The sequence below is a fragment of the Myotis nattereri genome (assembly GCF_964212035.1).
Source record: "Myotis nattereri genome assembly, chromosome: 16".
Taxonomy (NCBI): domain Eukaryota; kingdom Metazoa; phylum Chordata; class Mammalia; order Chiroptera; family Vespertilionidae; genus Myotis; species Myotis nattereri.
In genome coordinates this window covers 22,685,331-22,704,558 of record NC_138091.1, presented here as the reverse complement: position 1 = coordinate 22,704,558, position 19,228 = coordinate 22,685,331, and the positions used below count along the sequence as shown (strand labels likewise).

The 19,228-nt window shown below is 42.2% G+C and overlaps 1 protein-coding gene across 1 annotated transcript in view; it reads left to right on the top strand.

The window, feature by feature from the left end:
- Positions 1-19,228, top strand: part of VPS53 (VPS53 subunit of GARP complex) — a 150,873-nt gene that overhangs the window by 37,498 nt on the left and 94,147 nt on the right. The window contains exons 5-7 of the mRNA XM_081109366.1: positions 11,094-11,180; positions 13,228-13,343; positions 15,844-15,963. Coding sequence (XP_080965492.1) covers positions 11,094-11,180; positions 13,228-13,343; positions 15,844-15,963 — 323 coding nt within the window. The remainder of the gene's footprint in view (positions 1-11,093; positions 11,181-13,227; positions 13,344-15,843; positions 15,964-19,228) is intronic.

The following is a 19,228-nucleotide window of genomic DNA, read 5'->3' as shown; positions in this document are numbered from 1 at the left end:
AGAACTGAGAGCAGCCATAACTGCTCGCTCCGGCCTGCCCTGTAGATCCCCGGGGACCCGCCCCGCCCAAGCCCTGCGCAGAGCCATTTGCCGGATAGCCTCAGGCAAATGCTAGATTAGCACCACCCTAGAGATCCAGCACAGAAGCTCTCCCACTGCAGACACAGCGGACTCTCATAGCCAGTTAGCCTGGAGGTCAAATCACCCCCGGTATTGCCGACAACAATCAAGGCTTAACTACAACAAGACTGTGCACAAAGAACACTAGGGGGTGCACCAAGAAAGCATAAAAAATGTGGAGACAAAGAAACAGGACAAAATTGTCGATGGAGGATATTGAGTTCAGAACCACACTTTTCAGGTCTCTTAAGAACTGTCTAGAAGCCTCCGATAAATGTAGTGAGATACTCAAGAAATCTAATGAGACCCTCGATGTTATGATAAAGAACCAACTAGAAATTAAGCATACACAGACTGAAATAACGAATACTATACAGACTCCCAACAGCAGACCAGAGGAGCGCAAGAATCAAGGCAAAGATTTGAAATGCGAAGAAGCAAAAAACACCCAACCGGAAAAGCAAAATGAAAAAAGAATCCGAAAATACGAAGATAATGTAAGGAACCTCTGGGACAGCTTCAAGTGTACCAACATCAGAATTATAGGGGTGCCAGAAGATGAGAGAGAGCAAGATATTGAAAACCTATTTGAAGAAATAATGACAGAAAACCTCCCCCACCTGGTGAAAGAAATAGACTTACAGGTCCAGGAATTGCAGAGAACCCCAAACAAAAGGAATCCAAAGAGGACCACACCAAGACACATCATAATTAAAATGCCAAGAGCAAAAGACAGGGAGAATCTTAAAAGCAGCAAGAGAAAGAAACTCAGTTACCTACAAGGGAGTACCCATATGACTTCCAGCTGATTTCTCAACAGAAACTTTGCAGGCCAGAAGGGAATGGCAAGAAATATTCAAAGTGATGAATACCAAGAACCTACAACCAAGATTACTTTATCCAGCAAAGCTATCATTCAGAACTGAAGGTCAGATAAAGAGCTTCACAGATAAGGAAAAGCTAAAGGAGTTCATCACCACCAAACCAGGATTATTTGAAATGCTGAAAGGTATCCTTTAAGAAGAGGAAGAAGAAGAAAAAGGTAAAGATACAAATTATGAACAACAAACATTCATCTATCAACAAGTGAATCTAAGAATCAAGTGAATAAATAATCTGGTGATCATAATAGAATCAGGGACATAGAAAGGGAATGGACTGACTATTCTTGGGGGGAAAGGGGTGTGGGAGATGCGGGAAGAGACTGGACAAAAATCGTGCACCTATGGATGAGGACGGTGGGGAGTGAGGGCGGAGGGTGGGGCAGGAACTGGGAGTAGGGGAGTTATGGGGGGAAAAAAGAGGAACAAATGTAATAATCTGAACAATAAAGATTTAATTAAAAAAAAAAAAAGAACATGACATGACCGATGATAACACAGAATTCTGTGCAAGTCATTTCTGGTGGGCAGTTGCCTGCAGAGGCCTCTGTAGTGTGTTGTGTTTGTTTGTTTTGTATCAGGACCCAACATTTTTTTAGAAGGTTCCAATCGTTTTAGAATTTACTGACCTCTTGCATCATCCTGGGCTTTAGACTCCCCATCAGGCAAGTAGATAACAGAGTTTGTGAGTGTGGTGCTATTTTTGAACCACTACTTATAATCGTGCCCGAAGTTAGGGAAAGCATTCAGAGCAGTAGTCTCAGCACTGCTACTCTTAGAAGTGCTCCGTGATATTTGTTATTTTAAAACAATTTTATTGATTTTTTAAAAGAGAGGGAGGGAGAGAAAGGGAAAGAGAGAGAGAGATAACAATGTTTGAGAGAAACATCCATCAGTTGCCTTCCGTAAGCACCCCGACTGGGGATGGAACCTGCAGCCTGGGTATGTGCCCTGACTGGGAATAGAACCTGACACTTTTTAGTGTACCAACCAACCGAGCCCCACTGGCCAGGGCCCCATGATAGTTTTAATCAGTTGGCAAATATTTTTATTGAGTTTCAGTTGTGCTCTAGCTTTGGTTAGATGCTAGAGATGAGATGACAATATGATTTATCACCAGAAACACTTTTAAAAATATATGCTTTTATTGATTTCTGAGGGGAAGGGAGAGGGAGAGAGAAACATCAATGATGAGAACCATTAATTGGCTGCCTCCTGCATGCCCCCTACTGGGGATCGAGCCCTGTAACCCAAGCATGTGCCCTGACCAGGAATCAGATGGTGATCTCCTGGTTCATAGGTTGACGCTCAACTACTGAGCCACACCGGATGGGCCTACAACTATTATTTTAAAACATTCTGGCCCAAATAATAAGTTGTGAAGTTGTGACTTCTTGGACCTCCCGTCCTTATCTCTCTCTTCCTACCAAACAAACAAGCCAGTATTGCTGATGATCTTACTGGGCTCCCACAACATTATACATGTCTTTACCACATCTCAGTGTGCTTATGGTTGGTTAGCCTGTCTCTTTGCCTTGCTAGATTATAAACTCCTTGAGAGCAGGAATTGTTTTTTATCTCTGCATTTTCAGTATAGTGTTTGTTGTTTAAATCAAGTGTATATTAAAATTAGTTCTAGTTTCTAAGGAACACAGCCAAAAGAAAAAATGATTTTGCAGTTATTTCAGAAAGAAAATTTGTAATCTAATGTTTAAAAATACCTGAAATATCTCAAATAATCTAAAAACATAGAGTTTATTAAAAGACCATCATTAAAAAGTGTCTTTCCACCCTAACCGGTTTGGCTCAGTGGATAGAGCGTTGGCCTACGGACTCAAGGGTCCCGGGTTCGATTCCAGGCAAGGGCATGTACCTTGGTTGCGGGCACATCCCCAGTGGGGAGTGTGCAGGAGGCAGCTGGTCGATGTCTCTCTCATCGATGTTTCTAACTCTCTGTCCCTCTCCCTTCCTCTCTGTAAGGAATCAATGAAATATTTAAAAAAAAAAAAAGTGTCTTTCTTAAACGAAGAGGGCTTTTGAGGTAGATGAAGTTCTTCTGAAGAAAATACATACACATATACATGAATCTATAATAACAAAAGCTTAATATGCTAATTAGACCAGACAGCTGAATGACCTTCTGGACATCCTTCCAGACAACCTTCCGGACGAAGCCAGGGCTGCGAGGGCTGAGGCAAGCTGCCGTGGCTGCAAGGGCCGAGCCCCATCCATGAATTTCACTGGGCCTCTAGTTCAGTGATGGCGAACCTTTTGAGCTCAGTGTGTCAGCATTTTGAAAAACCCTAACTTAACTCTGGTGTCGTGTCACATATAGAAATTTTTTGATATTTGCAACCATAGTAAAACAAAGATTTATATGTATATATTTTAAAATATATTTTATTGCTTTTTTACAGAGAAGAAGGGAGAGGGATAGAGAGTTAGAAACATCGATCAGCTGCCTCTTGCATACCCCCGCCTGGGGATGTGCCCGCAACCAAGGTACATGCCCTTGGCCGGAGTCGAACCTGGGACCCTTCAGTCCGCAGGCTGGCGCTCTATCCACTGAGCAAAACCGGTTAGGGCAAGATTTATATTTTTGATATTTATTTTATATATTTAAATGCCATTTAACAAAGAAAAATCAACCAAAGAAATGAGTTCATGTCTCACCTCTGACACGCGTGTCATAGGTTCTCCATTACTGCTCTAGTTTATAATAATTTACTATTATAGCTACAACTTTACAAAACTTGATGTCATGGCAAGTTAAAAAATTTTCCTCTAATTTCCTAGGTTATTTAACCCAACATTTTTTTCAGTATGTGCAGATTGCAAAACTGAATTATGTTGCTTAAAAGAAGGTATGCAGTTGAAATGCTGGCACAGCCATAAGTACCTGAGAGCAATGATGGGAGTGTGTGTCTGTATTTGTGTACACCATGATTGATTGGTTGTAAATTCAACTTATTAAACATGTGTTGAACACCTACTGTTTTATCCTAGTCATTGCCGTAGGTATGGGAGAGTTACAATGAGTGAGACATTTCTCTGCCCGCTAGGATTGCATAGTCCAGTCAAAAGATAGACCCACAAAAAATTATTACAAATGTTAACTATACATAAAGGTCCATGGGCACTCAGATGAAGAACGAATGGATTCTACTGTGTGCTTTGTGTATGTCTGTGAGAGAAGGTGTTTGGAAGGGAAGAGGAAATTGGGAAAGGATGGAAAGAAATGGCACTTGAACTAGGCCATGGGAGACAACAGAGATTTGCACACAATCAATAGCTGTGTTGAGCATCCTCCTTTTGGTTATAACTAGATATCTGATAACTTATTCCTTATCATTTTTATATTGTTAGAACTTTATTTTGGTTTGTCATAATCTTACGAAATCTGTGGTTGGGTGGTATAGCAGTTAGCAATGATCAAAAGAATTTTGTATCCTGCTTTTGAGGAGGTGAATATTAGAAACAGGGAGGGGAATTTTTTAAATTTATTTTAAGTTGTAGTATTATATTAATCTCAGGTGTACAATATAGTGATTAGACATTTATATATCTTATGAAGTGATCACCACAATAAGTTTAGTAACCATCTGTCACCGTACATAATTATTATGATACTATTGACTAAATACCCTATGCTGCATTTTACATCATCATGACTTATTTTTTAAAAAATAAATATTTATTGTTCAGATTATTACAGTTTTTCCTCTTTTTTCCCCCCCATAGCTCCTCTCCACCCAGTTTCCATCCCACCCCTTGTCCTTAAACCGCCCCCCTCCCCACTGCCCTCATCCATAGGTGTATGATTTTTGTCCAATCTCTTCCCGCATCTCCCACACTCGCTTCCCCTCGAGAATAGTCAGTCCACTCCCTTTCTATGCCCCTGATTCTATTCTATTCACCAGTTTATTCTGTTCATCAGATTTTTTATTCACTTGATTTTTAGATTCACTTGTTGATAGATATGTATTTGTTGTCACTTTGTTGTTCATAATTATTACCTTTACCTTTTTCTTCTTCTTCCTCTTCTAAAAACTATTCTTCAGCATTTCATATAGTACTGGTTTGGTGGTGATGAACTCCTTTAGCTTTTTCTTATGTGGGAAGCTATTTATCTAACCTTCAATTCTAAATGATAGCTCTTCTGGGTAGAGTGATCTTGGTTGCAGGTACTTGCTATTCATCACTTTGAATATTTCTTGCCACTCCCTTCTGGCCTTCATAGTTTCTGTTGAGAAATCAGCTGGAAGTCGTATGGGTACTCCCTTGTAGGTAACTATCTGTTTTTCTCTTGCTGCTTTTAATAATTTCTCTTTGTCTTTTGCTCTTGGCATTTTAATTATGATGTGTCTTGGTGTGGTCCACTTTGGATTCCTTTTGTTTGGGGTTCTCTGCGCTCCCTAGACTTTTAAGTCTATTTCTTTCACCAGGTAGGGAAGTTTTCTGTCATTATTTCTTCAGATAGGTTTTCAATATCTTGCTCTCTTCTTCTGGCACCCCTATAATTCAGATGTTGGTACGCTTGAAGTTGTCCCAGAGGCTCCTTGCACTATCTTCATATTTTTGGATTCTTTTTTCCTTTTGTTTTTCTGGTTGGGTGTTTTTTGCTTCTTCGTATTTTATTTTTTATTTTATTTTTTTAAAATATATTTTATTGATTTTTTTTTTTTACAGAGAGGAAGGGAGAGGGATAGAGAGTTAGAAACGTCGATGGGAGAGAAACATCAATCAGCTGCCTCCCGCACATCCCCTACTGGGGATGTGCCCGCAACCCAGGCACATGCCCCTGACCGGAATCGAACCTGGGACCTCTCAGTCCACAGGCCGACGCTCTATCCACTGAGCCAAACCGGTTTCGGCTGCTTCTTCGTATTTTAAATCTTTGACTTGATTCTTGGGATCCTCTAGTCTGCTGTTGGATCTCTGTATATTATTCTTTATTTCAGTCAGTGTATGCTTAATTTCTAATTGGTCCTTTTTCATATCCTTGAGTGTCTCACGATATTTCTGAGAGGTTTCTAGAAGATTCTTGAGTAACCTTATAACCGTGGTTTTGAACTCTATATCCAGTAGTTTGCTTTCCTCCATTTCTTTCATTTGTGATTTATTTCTTTGTCTCCGCATTTTGGCTGCTTCCCTGTGTTGATAGAGTGGCTTTGTGTGCTAGGTGTCCTATAGGGCCCAGTGGCTCAGCCTCCGTAATTACCTGAGGTGGACACTCTTGGTAAACCCCTTTGTGGGCTGTGTGCACAGTCTTGTTGTAGTTAAGCCTTGATTGCTGTTGGTATCGCTGGGAGGAATTGACCTGCAGGTCAATTGGCTGTGAAGACCAGTAGTGTCTATAATGGGAGAACTTCTGTGCTGGAGACACCCTTATGGGGGAGGACTTGCTTCAGTGGGGCTTTGGTGCTCACTGAGTCTGCCCTGAGTGTGTCTCTTATGGGTCTGAGGAGTTGTAATCTGTATGGTCTCACTCTAACCACTGGGTAGACTGGCTCTTGGATCTCCAAAGAGGTGCAAAGTCAGCCACTGCCTGAGGCCACACAGCAGGAGCTACAGAGAGATCTGCAGATTCCTCCTATTTGTTTGGGGTTTGGAGGTACCCAGATGAGGCCCAACTGTGAAGTAATGCAGGCTGCTGATGAGCCTTCGGCCTTCTTTTGGAAGCTCTGGGGTTCTCTGACCCAGCTACAGTTTGACAGGTTTTTAGGCGGAGAAAGGCCAGGCCGTTCATATGTAAAAGCCTCTGCGCACAGCTTGGGTGGGGTTGTAAATTGGGTGGGGCGGGGTCTCAGGGAATCACCTGGGCGGAGCAAACCTCAATGGCTGCCAGTCTCTTTTGCCTCTGAGAGGTCCCAGGGTCTGTGTCCCACAGCCCTATGCAGGAACAATGAACGCTGCAAACACCTCTGTGAGAAAGCCGCCCTTGCCTTTCGGCCCGATGCCAGACAGTCCAGTTTCTCTTCGTATGAGTCTGGGTCCCCCAATTCTCGCCCAGAGCTGGAGTACAGGGCAGTCAGGAGCTTGTATCTTCCTCCCGTTTGAAAAGACAACAGCATACCCAGCTGCCAGCCCCTTTCGCACGCGCCTCTGTACCTCTATACTTCCACACCTCTGCATCTCTGCACCTCCTACTGGACTCAGTGTGCTTTTGTCTTTCCTTCTAGTTGTAGAATTTCCACTCAGCCAGCCTTCCCGTGGTTCTGGATGATATTCGTTTTGTCTTTTAGCTGTAGTTTTAATGTGATTGTGCGCAGCAGCAAGTTCAGGTATTTACCTATGCCGCCATCTTGGTTGCTCCATCATGACTTATTTTATAACTGGCAGTTTGTACTTCTTAATCTTCTTCAACCATACCCTTCTTCCCCTATGGCAACCATAAGTTCTGTTTCTATGAGCCTATTTTGGTTTTGTTCTGTATGTTTATTTTGTTTTTTAGATTCTGCATATAAGTGAAAATATACAGTATTTGTCTGTCTGACTTATTTCACTTGGCATAATACCCTCTAGGTCAGGGGTGGGCAAACTTTCTGACTCGAGGGCCACAATGGGTTCTTAAACTGGACCGGAGGGCCGGAACAAAAGCATGGATGGAGTGTTTGTGTGAACTAATATAAATTCAAAGTAAACATCATTACATAAAAGGGTACGGTCTTTTTTTTTTTAGTTTTATTCATTTCAAACAGGCCATATCTGGCCCGCGGGCCGTAGTTTGCCCACGGCTGCTCTAGGTCCATCCATGTTGTCGCAAATGGCAAGATTTCATTCTTTGTTATGGCTGAATACTATTTCATTGTATAAATGTACCACACTTTTTTTTTTAATCCCCATCCGAGGATATTTTTCCATTAATTTTTAGAGATAGTGGAGGCGAGAGGGAAATACAAAGAGAAATATCAATGTCAGAGAAACACATCAATTGGTTGCCTCCTGCACGGGCCCAAACTAGGGCCCGGGCCGGGAAGGAGTCTGCAACCGAGGTACGTGCCCTTGACCGGATTCAAACCTGAGACTCTTCCGTCCGCAGGCCAGTATTCTATCCACTAAGCCAAACCGGCTAGGGCTGTACCACACTTTCTTTATTCATTCATCTATTGGTGGACACTTAGGTTGCTTCCATATCGTGATTATTGTAAATAATGCTACAGTGAACACAGAGGTGTATATATCTTTTCAAAGTAGTGTTTTTGTTTCCTTTGCATAGATACCCAGAAGTGGAATTACTGGGTGATATGGTAGTTCTATTTTTTATTTTATTTATTTTATTTTATTTTTTATTTTTTTAAATATATTTTATTGATTTTTTACAGAGAGAAGGGAGAGAGATAGAGAGTTAGAAACATCGATGAGAGAGAAACATCGATCAGCTACCTCCTGCACACCTCCCACTGGGGACGTGCCCGCAACCCAAGCACATGCCCTCGACCGGAATCGAACCCGGGACCCCTTAGTCCGCAAGCCGACGCTCTATCCACTGAGCCAAACCGGTTTCGGCTATTTTTTATTTTAAAGAATCTCCACACTATTTTCTACAGTGGCTGCATCAATTTACAATCCCACTAACAGTGCACTAGGGTTCCCTTTTCCCCACATCACTACTAGCATTAACTATTTGTTGTCTTTTTGATAATAGCCAATCTGACAGGTGTGAGGTGAGATGTATTGTGGTTTTGATTTGCATTTCCTTGATGATTAGTGCTGTTGAGAAGGGGTAGAGAGATGGAGTGAGTGGGCATAGATTCACTCAGGGAGGGGCTAAAAATAAGAGGGGTCATCTAGTAGGCGGGCCTAGAGGTTGTGTGTGAGAGAGAAAAGTGTCGTCAGAGGAGAACATTACATATATATGTGTGTATTTACCTATAAATATATGCATACATGCATTTGCTCAGGTTGGTCATAAGTTCTGGAAATAAATAAAATATTCATGCAGCTTTTTCCACCTCTTATGCCATTTAATTTTCCCAGTAACCCTGGAAGTGCCACCATCACCACTTTTCAGACAAGGAAACTGATGCCCGAGATATACAGCTAGTATGTGACAGTGGAGAGAGGCCTCATATTCCTGCCTTCTGACTGAAAAATGGAGGGTTGTCTCATGACACCACAGCTGTTTCTTTTTTTTTTTTTTAAATTCTTACCTGAGGATATATTTTTCTTGATTTTTAGAGAGAGAGGAAGGGAGAAAGAGAGAGAAACATTGATGTGAGAGAGAAACATGAATCAGTTGCCTCCCATACTCGCCCCAACTGGGGATCAAACCTGAAACCTAGGTGTATGCCCTGACTGGGCATCGAACCCAAACCTTTTGGTGCGTGGGATGATGCTCCAGTCAGCTGAGCCACCTGGCCAGGGCGACACCACAGCTGTTTCAGGGTTGCCAAGTCCTGGAATCAGAAAGACAGCATGGTAGGAAGCTGAGTGGGAACAGCTGCTGAGTGAGGCATCCTTTTCGGGTGGAATGGCATGGAGAGGGGCCACCTAGAGTGACCCAGCTCCATTCCATTGCCCCCTTTCCAGCTCCAGGACCAAACTTTCCAATGATGAAAATACCTGTGTCCAGGTGGCAGAAATGACAGGTAGAAAGCTCCTTTGCTCACAAACCTCTGTAGACGTAAGTAAGTTGATCTAGCAGAGCAAACACACACTGCCCAGGGAGGTGGTGGAGCAGCTGCTGGAATCGTGAGCTCAGACTTGGCAACAAACGGGCTAAGGGCTTTCTCAGAGGGGCTCCTGGACGTTCACTGCGGAAGCCATCGCATAGTCACATGCACTAGCTTAGCATCCTTGTCCCCACATGTAAAACCTCCTGCAAACCCCAGAGGAGGTGGAAGAAGATCAAAAGAAAGCCATGTTTGGATGTGAGCTGCACGCAGGGCAGGGAGCTCAAGATTAAAAAGGCTTCCCAATATGAGAAGAAGCGGACAGCTCAGGAAACCTGGGAAGGAAAGGGAGATATGATCCCTCTAACAAGGAAAATATTTCCTGCAGAGGAAGCCAACTTAAGTTTGCTTTTTGGGGATTTTTTTTTTTTAAGCAAAAAAGAATATGTATGAATTCATAGTGTAGAGGTAGCTCTTCCACTGGGTACAGCTGGATGCAGAGACTCAGATCATTCTGTCTGCCTTTTGTCTTTCTCCAACTCAGCTTTGTTTTCCTCTTCCCTCTGTGAGGGTGTCCTTCCCACGGAGGCTGTCTGTTTTTCTCTGTCGGCAAAGATGGCCACACACAGCTCTAGGGTTACATTGGCCCTGTCATTACATTTATAAAGGGCTAGTGAGACCCAATTAGGACAGGCCACTCTTAAATCCAAACTAAATAAAGTGCTTTTGATGAAATGAAGCATGGGTCCTTTGACTGCTGCATCTTTTATAAATACACATGTTCTGCACATGTGTGGCTTTTGCACCCTCCCAAATCCCTGCATATTGCTTCCCCTCCTCACAGAAGCTACTGTGGGTTGTAATATTTTTAATGTGTGGCATTCGTCTTTGTAGGCTCTTATTTCAGGGGAAAACATATGGCTCACCTGTAGCTTTAAGCGTCCCTTTCTAACTTCATTTCTTTGATTTCCAAGTGGGGTATTATAATGTCTGTAAGGTTTGCCGCAGTCTGGAGTTCCCATGGGTAGTTGTGATGTTTTTGAAGGCACAGTCATCTGGAAGTTCCAAAATTCAGAGCTTCCCCTACCCCCTTCAGTCATCTCTGTCTCTCTACAGGTTTTGAAGGTTACTGCATATGTGCGCATGCATGCACGTGCACAGACACACACACGCACACACGCACACACAGATATGCATGTCCTGTTTATTTGTTGTCATCAATATGTGTAGTAATCGCTGGGATAGAGGGAAATAGTTTCGTTTTTAAATTAAAACTGTATGATGTATATTGGCAAGAATCCCGAGTATTTGCCTGTATCCAAATGCTGGACTCTGTCTCTACTACTTTGGTCCAGTAAAATTGTCAGCATAAGTGCAATGAATCAAGAGAACTTTATTAATTTTCTTCTGAAGCTGGACTTGATTACATTGTAGGGACTGGTGCCGTCTAGTTTTTCATCTATTTCTCTTATTCTAGGCACTTGAAGAGGCCCAGAAAGCGATTCAGCAACTCTTCGGCAAAATCAAAGATATCAAAGACAAAGCAGAAAAATCAGAGCAAATGGTGAGTTTAGGTTTCTTCCTAATTTTTTTGCTCCAGGAGAGGAAGTTTGCATCTCATCCACTTACACTTGTTATTGGACTTACACTCCCATTTGCTGCCAACCACAGCACCCACATCTCTAAAACAAGCCCTCTGAGTACACTCTAGATCAGTTCAGGAGGAGGAGCTAGCGGTGCAGTGACTCATTCCCTGCCGCCCGATATTTGCAGCCCTGTGTTTAAATAGTTTTCTAGTCATTTTGGATTCCTTTCTCTAGCACTTGTTTATATCACGCATAGTACTAGGCTTGTGTTAGTTGCTCAATGAATGGAAGCCATTATTAAGATATATGATATGTCACTTGGTATCACATGAAAATGGTTCCTGGATCTGGGAGGTGGATGTAGCCTGCCCATGATACATGCTTATGGTTTTGATTAAGTTCTCCCTCTACACATCTGTCCTCCGGTGATGTACTCCGAAGGCCCTGCTGCTGACCAAGAATCCAGCCTCACCCACCCGTACTCTGTGGGAGGTGCTGTGAAATGCCAACTCCTGGGCTCAGATTCTGACTACATAATGTAATGTCTCTGAATTCCAGTTTTTTCAACTATAAATAAGAATAACAACATATAGCTCAAAGTGTTATAAGAATTGAATGTATGAAGAGCACTGAGATGGTCTTAGGCTTGTGTTAGTTGCTCAATGAATGGAAACCATTATTACTATCATTTTTCCCCCTAATCTTTTTGGTTACAAAAAACCTTGCAAGTTTGTGATTGTGAAACTGAGCTGTGCAGGTCATAATCTTTATGAGTTCATGCAGGGTGGTCACATGAACTTAACTCACTACCAGGTTTTTCACTTTTTTTATTTAAAAAAATTTTTTTAATTCTCACCTAAGGACATAGTGTGTTTTTAAAACTGATTTGGGGGGCGGGGGAGAGGGAAAGAGAGCAGTTCGTTACTCCCTGTACGCACCCCGACCAGGGATCGAGCCTGCAAACCCAGGTATGTGCCTGGACTGGGAATCGAACCCATAGCCTTTCAGTGTACAGGACAATGCTCCAACCAACTAAGCCACCAGCCAGGGCCCAGGCTTTTCACTTGTAATGGGAGGTATATCTTTCCAGTGACCAGGATATGTGTGCCTGGTATCGGGCACTCCCTCCCTTCCAGGTACCAGAGAACCTGGGAAAGCAAGTTGCTCTTCAGAAGCTTCTTGGTCAGTGTGAACCCGGGCAGTTAGTGGGAGATTTTACATGGGTGTTGGTGAAGTTGGAAATTGCCCCCACTTCACTACCCAGTGTGCTTTTCTAGTGACTGAAATACACTTGTGTTCCCGGATACAGCACTTCTTCCTCTTGGACCTGGCAGACCAACACTTGGAATTGTACGCCTCCGATTTCCTTCTCACTCACTGAAGACTCTGCCTCTTCTCTTGTGACACTACACGCTAAGCTTATGTTACGGGGTTTACATTCTTAAAAATCTTCAAATTTGAGAGAAATTCTTTCTTTTCTGAAGACAGTAAACCCTAGTTCCATGAGTGAAGACCATCTCAGTAGAATTAGCCAGCTAATACCATCCATTTTTAGTCTGAACCTAGTAGTCCCAGTGGCAGAAGGCATGCTTTTCTGACCTTGTTTAAGGTCAGAAAAAGGTCAGAATAGTACATGCACTGTACTTGGCTTCTGGGCCCGGTAGACTCCATTGGGGGTAAAAAATAAAGTTCATTTCATTCTCACAAATGAGGATTTTATAGCCCTGGGTAAAGTCGGTTGAAGAAATGCCAAATTAAATTTAAATGGGCTGATTGGGAATGAATTTGATTATCTGTTGTGAAAAAGCCTGTGTTTTCTCCAAGGGCTAACCTGAGAGGTTTTTTTTAACATTTTATTTTTTAATTACAGTTTATAGTCAATGTTATTTTGTATTAGTTTCGGGTATTACCTGAGTTTTTTTTTTTTCTTCCTTCATTTGCATTATTTTCTTGTGGAGCTACTTGCGGATGTGTTTACATCGTTCTTACCTTCTTCCTTTTTCTCCCGTGGTTTTCAATATTTAGGTTAAAGAAATCACCCGTGATATTAAGCAGTTAGATCATGCCAAACGCCATCTGACCACCTCAATCACAACGCTGAACCACCTGCACATGTTGGCAGGCGGCGTCGATTCCCTCGAGTAAGCAGTGTCAACTTTCTCTTTTCGGTCCACACGAAATGAATGTGTCACATAGAGAAAAGGGTTATTTACTTCTCAGCCAGTAAAGTCTCACCATCCTGCCCCACTTTTTGCAAATCTGGCTCAAATGTTCAGTCACCAGATTTACTTTCTGCCCTCTGGTGTTCAAAACCCAACAAACAACCTGACACTTTTTGCTGTTGTTAATCCTCACCCGAGGATATTTTTCCCATTGATTTTCAGAGAGTGTGGAAGAGAGGGAGGGAGGGATAGGGAGAGAGAAACATCAATGTGCAAGAAACACGTGGATTAGTTGCCTCCTGAACTTGACCCCACTGGGGCCAGGGATTGAACCTGAAACTCAGGTATGTGCCCTTGAACGGGACTCAAACCCACAACCCTTTGGTGTACAGACTGACGCTCTAAACACTGAGCAAAACCAGCCAGGGCACAGCCTGACACTTTGAAATGAGATGCAAATGAATCTGAAGGGGCCCCGGAAGCATGTGGAGAAATGACTCCAAGAATACAAACAACCTGACAGGTAGGTCTGGTAGATCTCTATCATTGAAGCCCACAAGGTGATTCGAGGCCATTGTCCCTCCCTACAGCCTTAACCTTGGCAAGTTTTCCTGCTTGTAATGGGCTGAGTTACACTGTCATTGAATGTATCATATAAAAACATATCTTTGATTTATCATTCAACCCAGTTTTTCAAATACAGTAGCTCCCTGTTTGGTTTATAGAGGAACTATAGGGAATGATGCATGAGGACATTAGAAATAGTATTAAAAGAAAGAGCTGGCCCTACCTGGTTTGGCTCAGTGGATAGAGCATCAGCCTGCGGACTGATGGGTCCCAGGTTTGATTCCGGTCAAGGACATGTACCTTGGTTGCAGTCATATCCCCAATAGGGGGTATGCAGGAGGCAGCTGATCGATGTTTCTCTCTCATCAATGTATCTAACTATCCTCTCCCTTCCTCTTTTTTTAAAAAAAATCAATAAAATATATTTAGAAAAAATAAAAGGAAGAGCTGGTTATTTACCACAAAGAAGCAGTGTCAAGGCCTCCTTCATTAGCAAGATTCTGGCGTGCCAGTTCTCTTCTGTGGTCTGTCTCGGGCTGAATTCCCCCTGCCCCAGCCTCAGTGTAGTCTCATGTGTGGACAGAGAAAGAGCATCTTCACGTAAATTTAGATGCAGTACCCAAAGTTAGGGGCGGGGGACTGGCTCCGTGATCTCTCCCAGATGTTGCATGAGTTTCAGTGAACCCTGGTCCATTCTCCTGCAAGTAGTGACCAGAGGTCAGAGGCCAGTGGCAGACCGGCAGAGCAATTTCCTTGTCCTTCCCCCAGATGCATAGCTATCTGACCTGGCAGCAGCATCACATCTTAGCCTGAACTTGATCCTGTCTTTGTAAAAGCCTCTTAAGGGAAGTCATAAAATATACTTTTAATTTAAAAGCCCAACCCTAATGAAAGATTTAGATCTAATGGTTTGTCCTTCCTTGCTATGTGTAACTTGATTTTATCAGCATCCTCTTTTATGCTTCATTAACCTTTGCAATAGGGAAACAGAGTTGCTTAACATTGGCTTAAAACGTACAGATCTGAGCTGAAACCGGTTTGGCTCAGTGGATAGAGCGTCGGCCTGTGGACTGAAGGGTCCCGGGTTCGATTCCGGTCAAGGGCATGTACCTGGGTTGCGGGCATATCCCCAGTGGGGGATGTGCACGAGGCAGCTGATCGATGTTTCTCTCTCATCGATGTTTCTAACTATCTCTCTCCCTTCCTCTCTGTAAAAAATCAATAAAATATAAAAAAACAAAACAAACAACAACGAAAAAAACGTACAGATCTGAGTTAACATGTAAATGAACCTAAATGCCCTTTGTTGTATCCTGGGAAGATGTGTTAGGTTTGCCTCTAAACTGTAACCCTCAGATAATAACATCCTTACCCATGTTCTCTGTCAAAAGCCTGCTAATCCCATAACCCAACTCAAACCCAAAATTCATAGTCTTCCCAGATTTCCCTTTCCCCACACAATGAGAACCCATTACTCACACATTCTTTTGTACCTCCCATAGCACATACCTAGTATTTCTGTTTAGAACTCAGTTCATCCTATCTGGTATTCGTTAGCTGTGTATTTGGCCCTCTCCCTGACTAAATGTTGTTGCCTTGAGGATTTAGACATCTCCCCCCCACTGCATAGCATCGTACTTTTTTAGTGCTCAGCAAATACTTACTAAATCGAGTTGATGTCTGTTTGATTTTTTAGATTTATATAATTTGTTGGTTTTTTAATCTTTATTGTTGAAAATATTATATAATCCCAGTTCCACCACCATCACCCCACCCCCGTCAACGCCCTCTAGCCCACTCTCGCCCTCTGCTCCAGTGATGTCTGTTTTAGAGCTCAGAGTAGATTGTTCCACATCTGTTTCGTGTGTCTTTAGTGGATTTCTAGAGTTCTCAACTTCTTACTTCCTTGCAGAGCCATGACCAGGCGGAGGCAGTATGGAGAAGTGGCTAATCTTCTTCAGGGTGTGATGAACGTTCTGGAGCACTTCCACAAGTACATGGGAATTCCACAGATCCGGCAGCTTTCCGAAAGGTACTGTGTCATCAGAGAAAATGATCTTCCCGTTTAAGAAAAGATGGTGCTGGGTGGTGCTGGAGCACTTCGCTCCGTATGTTCGTTATACAATCCTATTGTAAGAAGGAACCTTAGATGGCATCTGATTTAACTCTGTGACACAGACTTCCCATCCACCGTCCCCTTACCAGCTCCTGACCATGTCTTCCGAAGCTGCCCATGTCACATAGTTGCTGGCCTCCATCATTGCAGTGGCAGCTGGCAAGTTGTATATCTCAACAACTCTCAGTTGTCTGTATTAGTGAGGGGAACTCGCCCAGTTGTCTATTTCCTTGTAACAAACCACACACGACTTAGAGTTTCTAGTTTACCACATCTTTTTTTGTATGGTTCTGGATTTTTGTTAAAATCTTTTTATTATTTCTACTGCTCTGGGGCAGGAAGGGGAGGTGGCGACATGCACTCAGTGTACCCTCTTGCAATGGAAATGCCAAAGAACTACAAAGGAATGTCAGAACAGAGCTTGGCAGAGTACTAGGGAAGTCACCACCCTTCCCCTCATCCTTCCTAACCCCTTCACACTTAGAGATGGCTGGTCGCCATGCCACACTGGGGATGGAAAGCAGCTAAGAGAGTGGGCAAATAGGGCTTTATGAGCTGCGAAAAGGAAGGAAGCTTGAATGGAGAAGACAGACTTGCTCTCAGTTGATGGGGGAGAAGGGAAGGAGGCAGTATCTCCTCCCCCTATCCTCATAATGATCCGGAGTTGATCTGTTTTTCCCATTCATTTATTCTTCCCTTCATTTACCTAATAGATATTTACTGTGCACCTTCTATATCCTAGACCCTGTGCTGGAGTACCACAGGCACAAGATAAGCAATACATGCTCTCTACTCGAGGAGTTCATCTTTGTGTAGAGAAGAGAAACACTAATATAAAATTTCAGCAGAGCACAGATACAACAAAACTGGTATTTGCTATACAGGGCATGGCAGGATCTTAGAGGAGGAATTGGTAGAATGAACCTTCAGGGGCTAAGGGTAGGGGTTATAGAAGAATTCAATTTTGATCTGATTTTAAAAGAATGGGAAGGATCTTACCATCAAGATAAAAAGGAGAGTGGGAGAATAGAAGAGAGAGAGCATCCTGTCACTTTGGGAGACGATAGAGAGTGAAAGCCTGCATAGGTAGGCAAGGTCAGAGTTCATATGCCTTGCTAGAGAACTTTTTCTTTATTTAGTGGGCAATGAAAGATTTTGAGCAGGAGGGGCATGATCTCACTTGTATTTTATGGAAGTCTGGTGGATTATAGGTACATGACACTGGGGGTTTAGACTATGTTCTAGACTAGGCAAGATAAGGACTATACCAAAATAATGGCCATGAGGTCAAGGAGATGTGTTGAGAGGTTGGTTACCAACTGGTTGGTTGTTTGTGATGAGCATTGTTAATGGCAGGAATGGAGCAGAACTGAATTTTATTTATAAAAAAGCAACTTAGAGTCATACAAGCAAATGTCTTTTAGGACTCTTTGCTTTCTAACATTTTTTTGAAAGGTGGTTTTATAAATTTGAAGAATGTTGTGATCACTGTTGTAATGACATTTCCCTTATAAAGAGAAAATCTAACACTTCATTAATATATTTCAGTGCTGCAAACACTCATTATCATGTAAGGTTGCTGCAAACTCAGGAAGATTTACTTTTCTTTTAGTGGAAAACCTCTATTTGCAAAAATGGTAGATTAATATAGAGCATGTACTATTAAGTAACACTAAAAATAACACAAGAGAAAAAACCTTGTTTTCAGTGCTTGACTACAATTGTTTTTCAAGAGGTATTAAAAGTTTGAGGAAAGTCCAGACTTCTTATTTTTAGCATCATTTCTGGTGATTTTCCTCTCTGATGTTTACATAGCAATGGTAGAACCATCTGGAAATGATAGAAATAGCTATTTGGGGGGAGGGGAGAAGGCAAGTTATGCCCTATGCATTGCTTCAGCTTCTCTAATTTAATAGCTTGCTGTCTATAAATTGTAGAAATCATATAAAAGGTTGTATTCTGAAGTCTTTGCCTGTGCATTTGAAATATTAAATTCATGGATCTTGATTTGAATATAGTTATTTTTTTCCAACTTCCCCTCTGGAAAATGCTTAAACACTAATATAACATTGAAGGAAAGATTTTTTAAAAAATACCATCTTCATATTACAAATTCTCCTGGCTTAAGAATGTCCATGAAAGCAAATGTTTCTAGTAATCAGTCAATATTTCCTGAGAAAGAATGGAAGAGTCTTGTATTCTCTTGAAACCCTTGAACTAAAAGTATTTTTCAGGGCTATTTCTAATCTCTTACATGTGAGAGATACCTGGCAAATTGCGATCACATGATGTAGTGATGAAAGAAACTAAAGTAGAGAATGAAAAGGGCTGCCTAGCTGTGTGTATTTGATGAGGGTTCCTGCTGAAAGAACTTTAGTTTCAAAAGTGTAAGTTGCGAAAGAGTAAGGGTTTCAAAAGTATAGGGGTTGTACTTGATGTCCTCAAAAGCATCCCGCTGAGTCACTCTAAGATTCTTGGTTGAGATTGTAGAGTCTCTCTGTTTGGAAAGAGAGCAGCTCAGACTAATGTGGCTAATTAACCATTCTGTCCAGGACACACCAAGTATTTGGGAGGTCAGTTTATTGTGAACCTTTGTATTTTCGTTGGGACTGTCATTCACAAGATAATGGAAGCATCAGGGTTACTTTATCTACAAATGCCTAAATAATTTTCCTAATTTGCTGCCCCTTTGCTTCCACCCTTTATGAAAACTGATAACACATTTAGGAAAGGGCACCTTTAAACAACCCGTAGTCACGTGACATGGAGGATGCTAGGAGCCAGCTGGTTGACCTAGGTAATACAGTAAATCTTTTATTTCCTAAGAGTGATCAACACTCAACCAGGCAGAACTTATTTGGATGCCAGGAGGAATTATTGTTTACTGCCCTGTTCTCTATCAGTTGTAGATTGGTTTTCATAAGAGTGAATAGGAAATCTTGGTAGCTCACCCCTTCTATGTGCTCTGCTAACAGAGTCTCAGCTGTTCCCTCTCTTTACATAGGCATTTACTTTTCATTGTTAAAAGAGGAAGGAATATAAATAAAGGAGTCAAGTTGAAGATAGATTCTTTCAAGTGATTTTTCCCCCTAGGATCCTGTTTAGGCAACTAATTGTAAAGGCTGCTGTTCACATCTCCCCCTAATGTTACATGGAATCATGATTTGGGTTTACAGACACC